This window comes from Centroberyx gerrardi, chromosome 14 (genome assembly GCF_048128805.1).
Source record: "Centroberyx gerrardi isolate f3 chromosome 14, fCenGer3.hap1.cur.20231027, whole genome shotgun sequence".
NCBI lineage: Eukaryota > Metazoa > Chordata > Actinopteri > Beryciformes > Berycidae > Centroberyx > Centroberyx gerrardi.
The window spans coordinates 5144508-5162244 of record NC_136010.1 but is presented as its reverse complement, the minus strand read 5'-3'; the positions used below and the strand labels follow the sequence as shown (position 1 = coordinate 5162244).

General features: G+C 44.6%; 1 protein-coding gene across 1 annotated transcript in view; it reads left to right on the top strand.

Moving 5' to 3' along the window:
• Positions 1 to 16489, top strand: part of bsna (bassoon presynaptic cytomatrix protein a) — a 205836-nt gene extending 189347 nt beyond the window's left edge. Inside the window, exons 9-15 of the mRNA XM_078288251.1 lie at positions 1529 to 4040; positions 4973 to 5473; positions 7506 to 7840; positions 12335 to 12428; positions 13572 to 13703; positions 14406 to 14461; positions 16390 to 16489. Of these exons, the coding sequence (XP_078144377.1) occupies positions 1529 to 4040; positions 4973 to 5473; positions 7506 to 7840; positions 12335 to 12428; positions 13572 to 13703; positions 14406 to 14446 (3615 nt within the window). The 3' untranslated portion in view covers positions 14447 to 14461; positions 16390 to 16489. The remainder of the gene's footprint in view (positions 1 to 1528; positions 4041 to 4972; positions 5474 to 7505; positions 7841 to 12334; positions 12429 to 13571; positions 13704 to 14405; positions 14462 to 16389) is intronic.
• Positions 16490 to 17737: the final 1248 nt, after the last annotated feature.

Here is a 17737-nt window from a genome sequence, read left to right as displayed (position 1 = left end):
ATTGACATGACAAACAACACATGACATACAGTATGTGATCTATTTACAAAGCCAAAGTGCAATTAACTAGTTTGTTAATCCGTTCATACAGGAGAGATACAGTATTGCATTTACATAAAATAGCATTTACACTTAGAGAAAAAGCATACACACACAAGCCCACATACATCCTCTCGTTCATTCATTACAACGATAAGCCAAGGGAAAACAATGAGTCAGCCCATGAAGGTACAAGTCTGTGTTTTGTCTTGAAAGGAGAACAGGCAGTCCACCCACATTCAGTATTTTACTAGTTCTTCCACATAGTGCAGTCAATACAACTAGAAGGATAAGAGAAAATACAGCAAAGCAGGTTTTTCTTTGGCTTTTAGAGCGGTGGAAATTCTGCCAGTAGGTTGGGATTTGAGCCGGAATAGGGATTTGAAGACTTTCTAAAAGCTTACAACAACCTTTAGGAATAAGCATAAGGCTATCAGAAGCCATCCAGGAGTCCTATGCAAGGAAAAGGCTGTATCTGAACTCATTCAAAATACCAAAAATACATAAAATATATACTGTAGCACTCCTAACATTGTCATTTACAGGTACGAAAGAAAAGTATAGGTCTGCCACCTAAAAGTTGGATAGGCAGGAAAACCCTGGAAGGCATGGTTTCTCTAGTCCATTTATTTCAGCCCAAGTTTAGAATCATAATCAAAATTAGAAAAACTGGAGCAGAACATCTTTGACATGTTACCTCAGTGAAGCACAAAATCTTGGAAGCACTAATTCAATGAAAAAAAAAAATAGTTTCCACAGTGTAGGTTTTTTGTGTTAAATGTAGTCGAATTATTGAGGGGATACTGCACCAGAAATGTCACTAATTTTAATGTGTTTGTATGTCTTCTAACACAAACTCCACTCTTGTTGTCCCGTTGTCCTTGTGTCTGTGTCTATATGTGTCTCCTTTGTCTCCCTTGTATATCCCTGTCGGTGTGTCCTCTCCTTGTCTCTCCTGTTCCCTGATCGCTTTCTCCTTTTGAGTTTTCCTCCTTCCTCTTTCTCCTGTCCTTTTCCTCTTTTTTTCCACACCTTTTTTCCTCACATTAAATGATCTCACATTCTCCTCCTCCACTCCACTTTCTCCCCATCTTCCTATACCCCCTCTCCCCATCTCCATTCTCCTTACGCTTTCCATCCTTCCTTTTCTCACTTTTTTTTTCTTCCCTCTCTCCCTTTTCTTGGCTGCCTGTCTTTCCTATCCTCTCCTCCTCCCTCTTTTCTCTCTATCCTCTTCTCCCTCTCCTCTCTCTTTGTCTCCCATCCCCCTTCCCTCCTCTGTCCCCTTCCTTGTCTGTCCCTCTCCCTATCACCCCTCTTCCATCCCTCTCTCCCTGCACTTCCTTGCCTTTTCGTCTCCACCATCCTATTTGTTCCTCGTCTTTCCTCCCCCAACCGTCTCCCATCTCCCATCCCTCTCTCCACACTTCATTGTCTTTCTGTCTCCCCTACCTCTATCCTTCTCTCCCTTCCCTCTCTCTCTCTCCAGTTGGCAGCCCTACAGCAGAGCTCCCTGCTCCGTAAGGTGAAGCGGACCCTGCCCAGCCCTCCGCCAGAGGAGACTACCGCCTCAGCCCACCTGCCCATGATGACGCCTGCCCTACCCCAGGTCTACCTGCCCTCCGTGCCCAGCCTGAAGCCCGGCACCCGGCCCGGCTTGGCTGCCAAAGCCAGCCTCCTCAAAGACCTCACCCACGAGCTGAAGGCCGTAGAGCAAGAGTCGACCAAGCTAAGAAAGCAGCAAGCCGAACTGGAGGAGGAAGAGAAAGAGATTGATGCTAAGCTGAGATATCTAGAGCTGGGAATCCACCAAAGGAAAGAGACACTGGTCAAGGAGAGGGAGAGGAGGGATATTGCCTACCTGAGGTGTATGGGTGACACCAGGGACTATATGTCTGATAGTGAGTTGAATAACCTACGTCTAGCGGCTGCAGCGGCCTCATACGAGACCAACGGGCTACTAACGGCAAGGCCGAGCACCGCCCCGCTCAGCCAGTTCACCAGCGACCTCAATACCGCAGCCCAGTACCCTCCCACGTCTTCCTTCCTCTCCTATCAGTACCCCCAGAGCCAACCGGCCGCACCGACTCAACAATCAAGTGCGCCCTACCCGTCTTCGACGTTCAACCAGCCTCCCTATCCGTCAGTGTCTCAGTCCCAGGCGTTGCCCCAGCCCACGCCTCTCCAGAGCCACGGCCCCCCTCCAGTACCCTCCTACCAGTCTCAAACCTCCTACCCTTCCCACACCTACCCCCAGTCCCAGCCCCCATACCCCCAGACAGACCTGGGGGTACCAGCTGCACCTCAGCCACAGCCCCAGGCAGGGCACACTGGCTTTGGGCCTGCACCGCCTGGCCAGCCCCCATACCCCACCCACAGCTCACCCTATCCCAGTGCTGTGTCCTCCTACCCCAGCCAGACCACCCCATACCCTGGGCAGCCTCAAGCCGACATCCTGACGGTTCACCCGGGAAGACCCAGGCAGACATCACTGGCCGATCTGGAGCACAAGATGCCCACCAACTACGAGACGATCAGCAACCCCACAGTAGTGGTCACCACTACGGCCCAGGACGCCACCTATTCCAGTGCAGCCCCCTCTTATGGTCAGTACACTGGTACAACAACCATGGCCAGCTCCTATGGGCCTTATGGCTCAGCACCAGTGTCCAGCAGCTATGGTGGCTATTCCACCATGCCAGCCAGCACTTATGGCCAGTATACTTCAACCCCAGCTAGTACGTATGGCCAGTACACCACAACCACAGCTAATACTTATGGCTACACCACCACCACAGCCAGTTCTTATGGACAGTACACTTCTACAGTTTCCAACACCTATGGCCATTCTGTAGACAGTCCGTCCACCTACGGCACAGCAGACGGGATGTATGCGGCTCCTGGATTGGAGCAAAACATCCCGCGGAACTACATGATGATCGACGATGTGAGTGAGCTGACGGCGAAAGACGGGCTGGGCACGACGACGGGAGACATGATGCACCACGGCAGCAGCGGGCGTTACCCGGGCGACGTCCACGGCCACAGCAGCACCGTTGGCAGCTCGACGCGCGGCGGAACTGGAACCTCCTCGTACGGCAGGGCAGCAGAGGAGGAAGCGGCGATGCAGGAAGAGCTGTACGACCACCACGGCAGGGGTAAGAGCAGCTACAGGCACGGACCTCTAGGGGGCAGCAGCAGCAGCAGCGTGAGCGCTAGCATGGGTGGGGGATCCTCCTATTACTATGACTACGACTACAAACATGGCAGCATCCGCTCCGGGGTACAGAAACCTTCGTCGTCTTCCAGAAGCCTTCTGGCTCCTGCTGTCATGTCCTCCAAGCGCAGCAAGCACAGGAAACTGGGGAGTATGGAGCAGAAAATCTCCAAGTTCTCGCCCATTGAGGAGGCCCGGGACGTGGAGGCAGACCTGGCCTCCTATTCTTCAGCGGCTGGTGGGGCTTTCCCCTCCTCTCGCATCCGAGGGCGCCAGCTGATCGAGGATTACGGCTTCAAGAAGAGTACTTACGACAGCAGCAGTGGCACCGCCCATGGCAGCCGATACTACGGTGTGATGGTGGAGGAGGACGATCGGATTTACTACACCTCCACCGGCCGTTCCCGTTCCACCGGCTATGGCATGGACAAGATCTCAGCCAGGGACTACCCCGGGTATCGCAGCCGGTCCTATGAGAGGGACGATCGTTCCTACCGGTCTGGCTACAGCCGGGGGCGCCACCCCAGCCGGCAGTACTCTGAAGAGGAGAGCCCGCTCAGTCCCCTGGGGAAGTTCATGGGTTCTGGACGGTCGTCAAGCTTAGGTCCCGACCCATACGACAGTCGCAGCAGTAGATATCATTATTATTATGGCCAGTATGGTTCCAGCCACTCGCTGCCAGATGTACAAGACCACATACGGGACCTTCCGCGGACCCACGTCTACAAACCGGACGATACATACATTATAGACGATTATCATTGTGCTGTGTCAGACAGCGAAGGTAATTGTGGGAGCTGAATGCCCACACAGTCTCACTACCTACTACTGCCCCCACCGTTTATCTAAACGTCCCCCACCCACCCAGATGCTAGGCTTAGAGAACAGAAAGAAAGAGAAAAAGAGAGAGAGAGATAGTCGTTGCATGCTGATGTTTTCTTCTTCTTGAGAGTCACTGGGAGCTCTCTTATCAGTGGACTGCTGTCTGTCTGTCTGCCTGCCTGCCTGTCCGTCCTTCCGCCCGTTCATCCAGTCGTCTGTCTGTCGAATACTCGCATGGTGGCGTGGTCGTTTTCTTCGTTCGCTACACTTTGATTCACTTGACAGGTTTTCTTTGCACGTTCACGGATGCGTTGTTTTTTCTTTACAGGGTTTTTATCTTTCATTATTTTTTTGGCATTGATGTTTTGTTTACGTCTTGTCATGTTTTGTTCATTATATGAATTCATTGTCTAAAGTACACTGCAAAAAAGTCCATAACAATAAACCCATATGTATGTTTAAACTTTATATTTCCAAGTAGCTCAGTGTAATTATCTCACTTTAACTAGCAGAGCTATTAAAAAAAAGTTAATTTTTCAAGGCAATTATTTAAAGTAAATTTTTTCAACATTACATTTTCTCCCAGTTTACTGAACTCACTCTTGTAGTTTGAAACTAAAAAGATATTAAACCACAAGAACAGCTGTCAAAGTGGACAGTTTTGCAGTGTTTGATGTCTTGTAATGTGTGATGGTGGAGTGTGAGGTGTATTCTGCATGGATGTAAATCTTTTATTTTTATTTTCTGCCTTTCTGTCTGTTTCTTCTCCCTCCCTTTCTTTTCTTTTGCATGTGGTTGGTCTTCTTCCTCCTTCTTCCTTCCTTCTCTCAGCCTGCATGCCGCTGTCTCCCAACGACATGGAGATTGACTGTGATCTGCTCTCGGTTTCCAAAGCCTACCATCTGGGACAGGAAGAGACTGACTGGTTCGAGAAGCCACGCTCCAGTTCCCGACACTACGGCAGCAGCCACTCAACTGGGAGGAGCCGGCACAGTGTCAAACACACCTACCACGACTACGACGAGCCTCCTGAGGAGGACTTGTGGCCCCAGGACGAGTACGGCCACGGAGGGCGACATTCTTCATCTCGTGACCACCGGCACCACGGCAGCTCCAGCCGACACTCGTCCTCGTCGCGTCACTCAGACGAGCCAAGGTCCTCGAGGTCGTCCAAGGGGCACCCCAAGGACCCATCGATGCGCCACGACCCCTCTGCACGGTCGTCGTCTACAGGGAGGCGTGGTGAGTCACGGTCCGGAGCGTACCACTCCGCGGACTACTCCCGGGACCCATCTGCGCACCATCATGGCCAGCGCTCCTCCAGACAGGGAGACCCTCACAGGTCCTCACGCAGCAAGTCCCAGCAGCCTGTGGACCTCCAGGGCCAGCCGCCAGGTACATATTGCCCCCCCCCCCTTTTTTTTTTGCCTATTTTTTTGCCATTTTTGCCTTTATTTGACAGTGAAGAGAGACAGGAAGGGGGAGAGAGAGGGGGATAACATGGTATGCACCTTAGACGCCTGAGCCACCAACATGCCCCCCATATTGGGATAACATGCATCTTGTAACTGCATTGTGTCTAGATATAATTTAGCCAGATTAAACCTGACATTAAAATGCATCTCCAGTATACACATTAAAAATGTGATTTCTCTGCCCGCACCAAAACACAGATTGATGTATGTGGCACTGCCTCTCGTAATATTTACATCCTTGGCGAAATTGACAAGAAACAGCTCGTCTTTCATCCACAAGTATCCTGACTATCCATTTTTGACAAAGATGTAACTACCTGATGTGGATTGGAGACTTGCGTTTACACTTTGTTGTTAATGTGGCCAAATGTGTCTGACCACCTCCACATGTGGTTTGGGTGATCATTTACAACCAGATTTTGTGTTTTTCACATTCAAATCCAATCACCCAGGATGCATGTTAATGCCAGGTGGAAAGTGGGTCTTATTTGCTTGTGTGGTCACTTCTCAATATATTCATGCTTTCGGGCAACCCACAGGTACATTGATTGATTCACTATCATATTACCCAAGGTATGGTCATTCAGCCATTCAGGCATTTGGAATATCATGAATTAGTAAAAAGAAATCCATTATCCAAGGGGCATTTATTCATTCACTTTTTTGACTAGCCCACATTCAGATTAAGCCATTGGACCCCATTCAAATTCTGGCCAGTGATAGCAGTTTGGCACTTGTCCAGACTGAGACGTAGTGCCAAACTCTCTTCATTTAAAACAAATTCTATTTCTGTGACCTGATTTGTGATAGGCATATTTCTAATTCATGTTTTAGGTATCATCAGTTGCCTCACACTTTTTATGTTTTATTTAATAGAAGCTTCATTTAAGTAGGTTAGTCCTGTTGAATTGTAACAAAAAAACAGCAATAAATGAGGTGCTGAAGTGAATGAATGAAACAAGAACTGCCTCACGATCCCCTGTCCCCCTGAATCATATCTTCCTCCTCTACTCTATTTATTTATTCATTGACACACTTTTACAAACAATTCTCTCTGACATGGTCGCTCTAGGGTCAAAGGAATATTGTCAGGGCAATGTGGACACTTACAGTCCTTACTATTGGTTGCTTGTAATTTTGCTGATCTATGAACTGATCTCATTCTACTGTTACACTCATTTTAAGTCATTTAAGTCACTCTGGATAAGCACATCAACTAAACGATGAAAAAATGTTACAATTGCAAAACTGTCATGACAATACAATTTTAGGAATTTATCCTCTGGACGTCAATCCTGCCCTGCCACAGGCTGGTTTCTTAAACTATGGGTCTTCTGTTGGGGACCCACAATATTGGAGAAGCAATATATTTTCATAAGCCTCTGTCCCAGGATGAGAGACTGAATTTCTCATTTGGGTCTTAGGAAGAAAAGGTTTAATAACCCCTGTTGTTCAAAGTGTGTTTGATGCTCTTTCACAATCAACTGTCCCCTCAGGGATCAACAGTTTTTAATTAACTATCTCAAGCGTAACTTTTCCAATGAAATGTTTTCTCCCAGGGTGGCACTGTGGCTGTGTTCTAAGGCATACACCATGTACTCATTAAATCTTTGGTTTGATCTCTGCTCATAACATTTGTTGCACGTCATCTCCTCTCTCATTCCCATTTTTCCTGTCAATCGCCATTGTATGCCATCTAATAAAAACAAAGATGTCATTAGAATAAATTAGAAAGTAAAAGTTTCTTCAAAATGAGACTTGCAATTCCTTACTAAGCAGATTGGAGTTACAAACATTTCTCAGAGGCAGAGCTGCTCTGGAGGCGGCAATAATTTTTTCTCTGCCAATAAAGGCTCAGCTGTATAAAGCAAGGTAGTGACTTTGGAATCATGAGTGCAAATTTTTCTAAATAAATGAAATAAAATGTTTCCACCCTCCTTCCATCCGTCCAGGCTCCTCCAGGTCTGGCAGCAGCTCCACTCGGGGACAGGGTCCCGCCAGCGGGCCTCCGGGATCTGGGCGACAGGGTGGTCCAGGTTCCCAGACAGACGGGGCTCTGGGACAGAGGACCCAGCTCCAACAGCAGGCTCAGACGTCAGCGGCCAGGCCGGGGCAGCCCGGGACAGTAGGGACCACCGGCCCTCAGCAGCAGCCCCCAGCCCAGGGTCAAGGCATGGGCTTGGGGATGGGGCCGGGCCAGGCCAAGCCAGGACAGATGGGACCAGCTGGTGGACCCATGGGGCAAGCCAGGCAGGCGGGTCAGACCGGCCCCACGCCAGCCACCACGGTGAGTACAGAGAGGGTAATAGAAAGAAACAGCAGTGAAAATGGAAGCTGTTCTTTGCAACTTTATATGATGGAGAGTGATTCTACGAAACAAAGGCAGGCAGCTCAATCCGCTACGATATTGTTTCTTAAGTATAAACAGCAAAACAACACATGGAATCTGATCTTTTCAGATCAGATTTAAACCACATTCATAGGTGGGTTGAAATGTGATTCAAATTGCGTCTCTGAAAATACACTCAGGTCAGATTTCAAGTGTTGTTTTTCCGTCCCCACGCGACAGATTTGATGTCACACGTTGCATCAAGGGGTCAGACAGAGGGTCCCAGTGGAATCAGGGTGACATTCATAGCCATAGCAGTAATGCCAAGTGGAATCACGTTATATTGTGCTACACATGCCCTCAATCAACAGCATTTTTTACTCTGTTCCCATATCAGTTCTCTCACCCACACCCATTCTTTTACTTTTTTCCTCTTTTTCAACTTTTCGACCTCCACCTTCATCTCCTTCCTTCTGTCCGTCCTCCTCCTCTCAATGATTTAATTTCTCACAAACACCCACCCCCTACCTCTTAAGTCTCCCTGCACCTTTTTCAACTTTTCTTCATCCTCATCTCCTTCCTTCTCTCCATCCTCCTCTTCCTCCCAATCATCTCCTTTCCCCCACAAAACACCCGTTCTTTTCCTCTTTACTTTCCTCCTTCATCTTGTTCAACTTTTCAGTCAATCAGTCTTCCCCCTCATCCCCATCCCCTCCCTCCATCCATCCTCCTTTGTCCCTCCATCCTCCCAGAGATAAGCGCTGCTACATCTCCTCCCAATTCACATGGTTTATTTAAATTCTGCTGCGCCTCTGTTGGCAGGCCTTATCTAGTGTTGTGATTAGCACAGTGGCAGCCGATAACTCAATGTAGCTGATTCACTGTCTGGTAGAGAGAGATGCAGGAGAGATTGGCACTCGAAATCTCTCCCAACAAAAATCTATTCTCAGCCTGCATCATAAATCCATGTAAATGTATTAACCATCGGATTCTTAAAGTCTGATTCTAACATGTTTTAACATCACAATTCTGAGACTTTAATGAACATCTATTCTATTCCTGAATTAATTCCACCTCTAGTAAATATCATGTGAATGTATTTGCCATTGAATTTCTCAAAACCACCATGTTTATTATGAGTATCCCAAAGTATTCATGATGTGCATTCACCGCTGAATAGTGATTTTCATATTGCTGCATTGTTGTACTATCAGCAGGAAAGTGTAATGAAATATTTCACATTGTCTGGTTTCAAATTATGCAGGAATTTGTCTGGGAAATTATTTTGAAAGCTCTGCTGCTGAATAACTCTGACAGGAAGCCATAAACAGTAAACGTAGCAGTCGGCGTATGATTATTATTCTGCAACCTCATTCCCTTTAAAACTCTTATGTTGGGTCCATTGTGTAATTAAAAGCATTGATTAAGTGGCTGTAAATGATTAAATGCTATATGCAAATTGGACAAAATGCATCACATTCATTTTGCTGCAGCTGAATCGGAGTCAGAGTCAATGGGGAGCAAATATAATGTGTGATTATTTGGCTTTAGTCCAGCTGCCTGTCAAGTTAAGTCAAGCGAAAGTTTATTTATGGAGTGCTTTTAACAAACAGGTTTGCCACAAAGAGCTTTACAGAAAACAGAGGACCTAAGAAAGATAATTAACAGATACCAAAACAGTGTTGGGCTCCTGTGTCCGTCGGTGGGACCGCTGGTTTGTATGGTATGTAACTGGCTGCCTTTTTTAGTGATAGCCATTAGAAAAGTCCTGCAACTATCATCCACTTTTTACTGCAACAGCCACTGCAGTCTAGTCTTTCTCAAATGTTGCAGGTAGAGCTGAATATGCATACTGTAACACGAAGCACTAATCCTCCAAACTGCTCAGCAGGCCGTTTTTTGCACCTTCTGACGACTGAACAGGGAACAAAATTTGAATTTTCCAAACAATTCCACTGGAGCTAAAGCGCAGCAGTAGTGCAGCACGGATGCAGTAAAATGTGAGATTTCATCAGTGTCTACATCTGAACGAAACGAATAAACATGGATTATGGTTTTAATTCGAGCTGCAGAAGCCAAACCAATTAATGGAGAATGGTGCAGAATTTCAGATTCTGTAACCGAAGACACTTCAGGACAGTTCAGGATAAAACTCCTGTCTCCCCACTGTCTGCCAGCTCTACAAACACCCCATCATCAGTGGATTCAATTATGCTAACTGTCAAATCGTTAAAATCTTGTTTCCCACATTTCACTGTTTGTGAAAGACAGATGTAACAGAGAAAACATAATTTCTCTGATTGTGATTGCACTGAAAAGCAAAGCAAATGGATTACTTTCCAGCAACTGGCAGTTACAAAGTTGCTAACAGAATAATAATCCTGTCTCCAGCCGGCCAATTTTTGTTTACATTTTATCTTGTTTACAAAGCACCCAATGCACTTTGGTTGTGCGCTGGGAGAAGATTATAGTATGACTGAAGATGATTTTCCACAGGCATGGGTACATTTTCTGTTTGGGAATGAATAGCGCTACTGTGATATGAAGTTCATTTGGATGTAAACATTTAGCCAAATCCCCGAGTCATTGTCAGCAGAGCAACTCCAGGCTCATATTTTCAGGGTCACAATATGCTAGGGGACAGTCCAGTCAGGATTTTTTTTAACTAGGAAAAGTTGACTGACTGAAAAAGTTGACTCTTTTTCATCTTTTTTTCCCACACACACGGTTGCATACAGTCACACCTGGGGACTGCCCAGTAAATCCATAAATTAGAAGAGAATGCACATCCCAGAAAAACACTTTTCAATCAGTGCTGGTATGAAGGAAATCAACTTGAGGAAAAAAGGAAATACGTACACCGCACACGATATAATGCAATGTATTAACAGTAGTTGTTGAGGGAGGAGAGAGCATTCACTTTCTCCACCCAGTTTTTCCAGCAAATGAAATTGTCAGTATCATTCTTCAACAAAAACCATGCATCTGCAAAACGTAACTAATCAGGGACGAAGAAAAGAATGCTTATTTTACCACTGATGAAGTGTCTGCATGTCCTTCATTTTCCATTGTTAGGGGCAGTACTAGCGGTGCTCCTTGGTTTGAATGAGGAATGCTGACACTGCGATCACACTAAAACCGTTGTATTGCGTAATGTGCATGATTCAAAACGCTTTGAGATGCAACTGATCAGGCCTGGTTATTGATTATATATGTCCTTTAAATTTCTGTTGCAACTTTGATTCACTGATGACATTTTTTCACCCCAAAAATATCACAGAGAGCTAGCTAAAAAACATAAAACAAAATTTGATTGAGTTTATACATGTTTACCCAATGCATTAGTTGAATAAATCCAATGCATGCAACACCTGCATCACAGTGCAATGCATGTGCAATGAAATGATGAAGCAGTAACAGATTCTCTTATGTGAAATGATTGAGCCAAAGAGGCAAACATATTTGATGCATTAAATGTGATCACGAGGTTGTAATGCTAACACGCCATACTAAAGCAAGTGAGGGAATTATTGTAGAAACTTGTTTCCACAAACTACAACTACAAAGACATGTGTCTGATGATAAATAACAAAAAATGGAAAGTCGAGGCATTCTTTTGAGAATTATTTCATTTCAAGTTTCAGTTTCAGTTTGAGCTAGCTGATCACTGGCTGTAGAGCCAATGGTGTTGCAATGGTAAATGGGAGATCGAGAAACACTAGTATACACTTGGCTCCTGATGGGAGATGTTGCCCAAAAGTTCAAGCTGTAACCAACATTTCTGAGGCTTAAAAAGACGATGAAACAAGGCAATCAACATCAATATATAAAAACAGAATGGACTTGCAGAGTGAAAGCAGAGATAAATAGCTTTTTAACCTTTTTAAATATGAATGCTCCAGCAGACAGCTGACTGGCTTGCCTGTCTCTGTGTGAAGCTAAATAATGTTTGACAATGTTGAAACTCATCATTCAGTCACTCATCATTCATATCATCCAGTAAGCTGTCACAACAAACACAATAGGGGAGCAGCTTTTTCTATCGTCGTTTCTCCGTCTCTCCATCTCATCCCTTTTTCTCTCTCCTCTCGCTCTCTGACTCTCTTCCTCTCTCTCTCTCTTCCTCTCGCTCTCTCATTCCCTGTCTCTCTCCCTCTCTCAAATCTTGTATGAGTAAATGGAAATGAATGCTGTATCTCTCTCATGCCTGTCTTTCACCAGCTTTGTGAATATGAAAGCTATTTCTCCCCCACTGTCTTCAATTACCAACAGTTTTACTGTGAAAAAAGGATAAATACTAAGATGTATTTGTGTTTCTAAATGACTAGTTTTGTGCCGCCCCTCCTCTGTCGCTCTTGCCGTTTCTCATATTCTCATGCTCTCTCTCCCCATCTCTCTCTCTCTCTCTCTCTCTCTCTCTCTCTCTCTCTCTCTCTCTCTCTCTCTCTGCAGGCCAAGATCGACACGCCTCCAGTAACAGCCATCGGAGCGAAGGCAGCGCCCGCCACAGCTGCAAAAACCCCCCAACCCCCACTCACAGGCATAGGTACAGTATACTCATCACACTCACACACACACACACACACACACACACTCCACCCCCGTCATGCCAGCTGCTGCTGAGTGTGGCTGTGTTATGTAATCAGTGTGTGCCGTCTCATCTAATCTGAGAGTAATCCACCGAGTGTCGGGACAGATAATCCCACACTGGAAGACACACAGGAGGGGCTTCCACTTCCATCGCACTGGATCAGCCTGTGTGTGTCCAGTAACTGTGGAGTTAGTTAGTTAGTTAGTTAACTTGGTATTTAGTCAGTCAGTTAGTTAGTTAGCTAGTTAGTTATTGTGCGTTCATGTGCTGGAGGGAAGATCCCATATCCAGGACTTCCAAGTCGGCTGCTAAACAGCGTTGCATTCATGTGCTAGTTTGTCTGAAAATCAAACCCAGAAGACAAACAATAAACAAACACGGACCTCCTGCAGCTTAACAAGTTAATTTGACAAACTTGACAAACAAATGTTAGGTTAGTCTGCCTAACAACACACTTGCAATAAAGGTGCCTGTGTATGTGTTTTCTTACTGGTGACTGAAAGTTCAGCATTGCGTCATAACTCGGAAACTCAGGTAGCAAAAAGTTCTCAGTTTCTGACTTCATCATCAGACTTTGGAGGGCGTTCATGTGAAATTTCCAAGTAGGAAAAATTTTTTTTTCCAATATATCTGATAGCATGTGAATGCACAATTAGGTAGGTAGTTAGGCAGTCATTCAGTCACTCAGTTAGTTAGTTAGTCTCTCTATAAACTAAATCCCAACTACAGTTAGTTAGATGGTTAGTTAGTTAGTTAGTTAGGTATGTGAGTTGGTAGGTAGGTAGGTATGTAGTTGGTCAATTTATTAGTCAATCAATCAGTCAGTTAGGTAGGTAGTTAGGTACATACATATGTAGTTAGTCAATGAGTTAGTCATTCAGTGAGTTAAATAGTCACTGTTTAGTTAGGTAGGTAGGTAGGTAGGTAGGTAGGTATTCAGTCAGTCGATCACTTTGTTGGTTAGTTGGTTAGTTATGTAGTAGGCAGGTAGTTATTAGGGTTATGTAGATACTGACTCCTCCTCTCCCTCTCTCCTTTTCCTCTTCTCTCTCCTCCATGCCTGTCCATTCCTCTTCCTCCTCCTGTCTCTCCGTCCAGGCTCCAAGGCAGCTCCTAGACCAGGAGGGATTGGCAGTGCGGCGGCCGGTCAGCCTGGTATGGAGGGAGACGGCATGCTCTCCAAGATCCTGCCTGGAGGAGCCGCCGAGCAGGCCGGCAAACTGGGAGAAGGTACCACAAAGAAATCCCTCAGCCTTTAAAGAGCAACAGCACACTACAAGCACTTTGTTTAAAATGGAAGTTAATACATTTGGTCATGCTATAGTGAAAGACATCAATAAGGTTTAAAGGTGCCACAGTATGTGTAGCAGTCATTATCATAACTTATTAATTTTGAGGCATGAGTAAAATTACCTTAAACAAATGAGATCAGAAGATTGGCCTCTACTCTGCATCCTCCATTGTTTCTCCACCTGGTGGATCTGGAGGGAAATCTGCTGGATCGCTTTATGGCACAAAACAGGAAGAGGTTCTGTTCTTCCAGAGGAGCTAAAGCTTTCAGAGCTTCTGGCAGCAGATGGTGGAAGGAGGGAAAGGCCGAAAATCACTTCCAACATATTTATCCTGAAAGAGAAAACAAACGCAAGCAGAGCGACGCCAGGGAGGGGGAGGGGGAGGGGGACAGGTAGCAGCATCCTCTTTACGACAGGAAGGGATTTATGGGAAATCTGGTTTTAATTTTGAGCAGTACTAGCACTAACAATCCACTGATGTGAGATAGAAGCTACCAGTTGTCTCGACCATGGTCTCATTTGTTTACGTAATTATACCAAGGTATCACAATGACTTTGACAATGATAGATTGATATTTAAAACTGCCATAGATAGCACCTTTAACCTCTAACCTCTCTCTCTTGTCTGCTCCCCTCCCAGCTATCACCGGATTTGGCAAGAAGTTCACCTCTTTCTTCTGAGGTGCTGAGATAAAGGTATGTGGTGTTGGTCAATTTACCTGGTTCAATAAACTGGGTCTTTAGTTGGGAAGCTTTCATTTTGTAAAGATCAGGGCTTTGGTTTGGTTTGTTACATCTGTTGTCTGGGCAGTCTGGGAATTTAAACTTATTCTATTTTTGCACTCATGGTAAGTCGTTCTGGATAAGAGTCAGTTACATGTTCAAAATGTAAAACGTAAATGTAAATGGTGGTGCTCAACATCATACTAGATCATATAGTCAGACTAATGGAAACTTGTAGAAGACTAATCATTCGTAGGAGTAGTAGCTCTCGATAACAGAATACGAAAATAGCTGGCAGTGATTGCTTCATTTTGCACTGGGGCTTGATTTTATGGATTTTATGGGTTTTATGGGTTTTATTGGTTTTATGGGCTGGCGTTCCTACATCCATAACACCTTCCCCAGAGCAGTTTGAATATGTGTGTATCGCTGCAACTCAATTTCAGTGATTGTCATGTTTCCACTTGAGCTGAGGATTTCCCTGGTCCTCAGTTTCGTGATCCTAGGGCCCATGAAATCCATTGAAAACTATGATACAATTTCTAAAATGTACATATGAAAAGGCGAAATCTAAGACCACTTTTCCAAAGATACAAAGTATTCATCAGACAGCAGCAATATTTTTCATCAATGATTCAGGCATACAGTACTGGAAATGTTTCTTCCTTTCTACAATAAACAAATCAAGTGCATCTCAAATCTTTGAAACGTTGGGTATAAAAATAAATATCTGAGATGCCACCGGTTCGAAGTCTGCTGGGAAGACAGATAGCTACAGCGTGTTGACTCTTGTAGGCTTCGAGTGGGTGGCTTAAAGTGGTTTACTCAGAATAGGCGGTGTGTTCTGAAAGCTGTGTAAAGAGCAGTGTGTGTGTGTGTGTGTGTGTGTGTGTGTGTTTTCTCTGTCTGTGTTTCTTATTTTTGGCCCTGTGGAGGGCTCTGCATGTGTGGGTTGAAAAAGACTGAAGTTTAAGTTCACATTGACATGACAACTTACTCCTGCTATATGGCATAGATCTGGATCAAACGAGCAGTGTGTTTACACGTCAGATTAGCACAACTGTACACACAGTGCTATGATGCAGAAGTGTCAAGTCGAGGGTACAGATACAGTCTGGCAGGTACTGGCAGGTACAGCTAATGCACTACAATTGCTAGCTGCAGTCTTTTGCATATCAAGGTTTAGCACTGTTTACCTTTTACAGTCTGATGACAATGGAATGGTTTCATTTTAGGCATGTTGTTTTGAATGTAACTATTTCATTGTTCGATGCATTGATTTTTTGAATTTAGCAGTGAAGTTGGCTAGCCTACTAGCTAGCTAACTAGCTAGCTACCTAGGTTAGATTCTGGTAGCAGCTATATTGGGACAAATATATTACCTTTAAATGTGACCCTGTATCCCTCTGGATTCTTGATATCCATTTGTTTCTAATAGGTTCTTCAGTTGGCAATCTGTGAAATGGTAAATGTTTGTCTCATTTGTGACGTTTGTGATGTGCATCTTGTTACACAACAGTAGGGCAGAGCTGGGATGTACTTTTCCAGGTAGAGTTTCCCACCCCAAGTATGATGTAAGCTCAAAATGGCCGATGTGATAATAAGGTCCATGGTGTAAAAGAGTGGAATTATAGTTTAGTCCCCTCAAAAACGACCATTACACCACTGCTTTAATTCAGGAATGGATATATAGAATATGCAAAATGGGGTGATGAATGGGACTGTTACTGTACTGTCGCATTGTTTTGTAAATTATGGTATTACCATTTGTGTTGCTATTGCTGGTGTGTTGGAATGCTCTCTTTGTAACATGAAATTATGAAAGTATAATAACAAAGGAAATATGATGCTTGTACATGTAAAACTGACTGAAATCTGTGTGTGTATCCGTACATTTGCAGGAGTGTGTAAATGTCTCATGAGGAAGTCACGAGGCCTCGTACCAGAAAAACCTACGAAGTTCCCCCTGCTTTTGTTTTTCTAAAAGAGAGAGAGAGAGGAAGGAGAGAGAGAGAGAGAGAGAGGAACAAAGAGAGGACAGCTGAGCATACTGGTGAGTACTGAAACTGTCACTTGTAAACTTTACCCTGCAAACAAATGTCCATCTTAGCAACTCACTTGATCTAGTACAGTGGTTTCAAACTTTCAAAGTAGGTAAAATAATAGGTTTTCATTCCAATCAATCACTATACCAGCTGTTTTTACTAATTAACACACCTATAACCAAGAGAGGGGGGAACTAATCATTGAAATCAGCTGTGTAGTGTTTGGTTGGAGCAAAAACCTGCAGACTTCTGGCCCACTTTGAGACCACTGATCCAGTATGAGTCTTAAAATATTAATTCCCTTAAAAGAAAGTGAAGAATTCTGCCAAAATTAGATAATGTTACATGTTTCAGTGCGATTCAACTTGCTTCAAGATTTCTTATAAAAAAAAATAAAAAAAAGGAGCCACTGCCTTGCAATAAGGCAGATTGCTTGATGTTTTAAATTCTTAAAACAAATTGGATCATATCAGAACAAGTCTTATCTCACACCTTTGACAGATTTTTCCACTAAAGACAGGAAAGAATAGTATAGGGCAACAGAAAATGAAACTTGTTGTTTGTTTTTTTTGCAGTGTAATATGTAGCATTCAGCACAGTGTGTATGGTTCAGGTTAGATACAAACCCAATGACATATTGCAAGCGACTGCCTGTCACACTCTATCACAGTAATTGCTGATGTTGGATAGTTTTCGGTACTCATCCTTTGAGCAGGTTGGTACTCACATGAGGATTTCATGCTCTTGCTCAGGTACAGTCAGTATTTGACAATGTCAGTATCGATGACTGAACCAGAAAGCAAACCTTGAGTAGTGGACTGTCCCTTGTTTCACAAAGTATGAACAACCTGAGGCCCGATGAAGGCAAATAGATTTCCCCCTTGTTAGCAAAATTATAAAACGGGTCGTTCCAACCGTGCCTTCTGATTTGCCACAAGGCATTTATAAAGTGGCATGTGCAAATAGATTAAAGCTACACTGGGCAAGAGTTTTACGTAAAAATCCTCCCGTCTTATCGGCCAAAATCTTAAAGTGGGGCTGCAGCAGAGAAGAGTGAACCGCCCCCTGTTCAAGATGCCACACTGGTGAGAAATCGTCTCCGCTCACAGAAAGTGACAAATCAAAACATGAGAGTGAAATCCAAACTGTCTCCTGAACAGCAGCAGAGAAAGCTGGACTCACCAGCGTCAGATCTTCTCCTCTC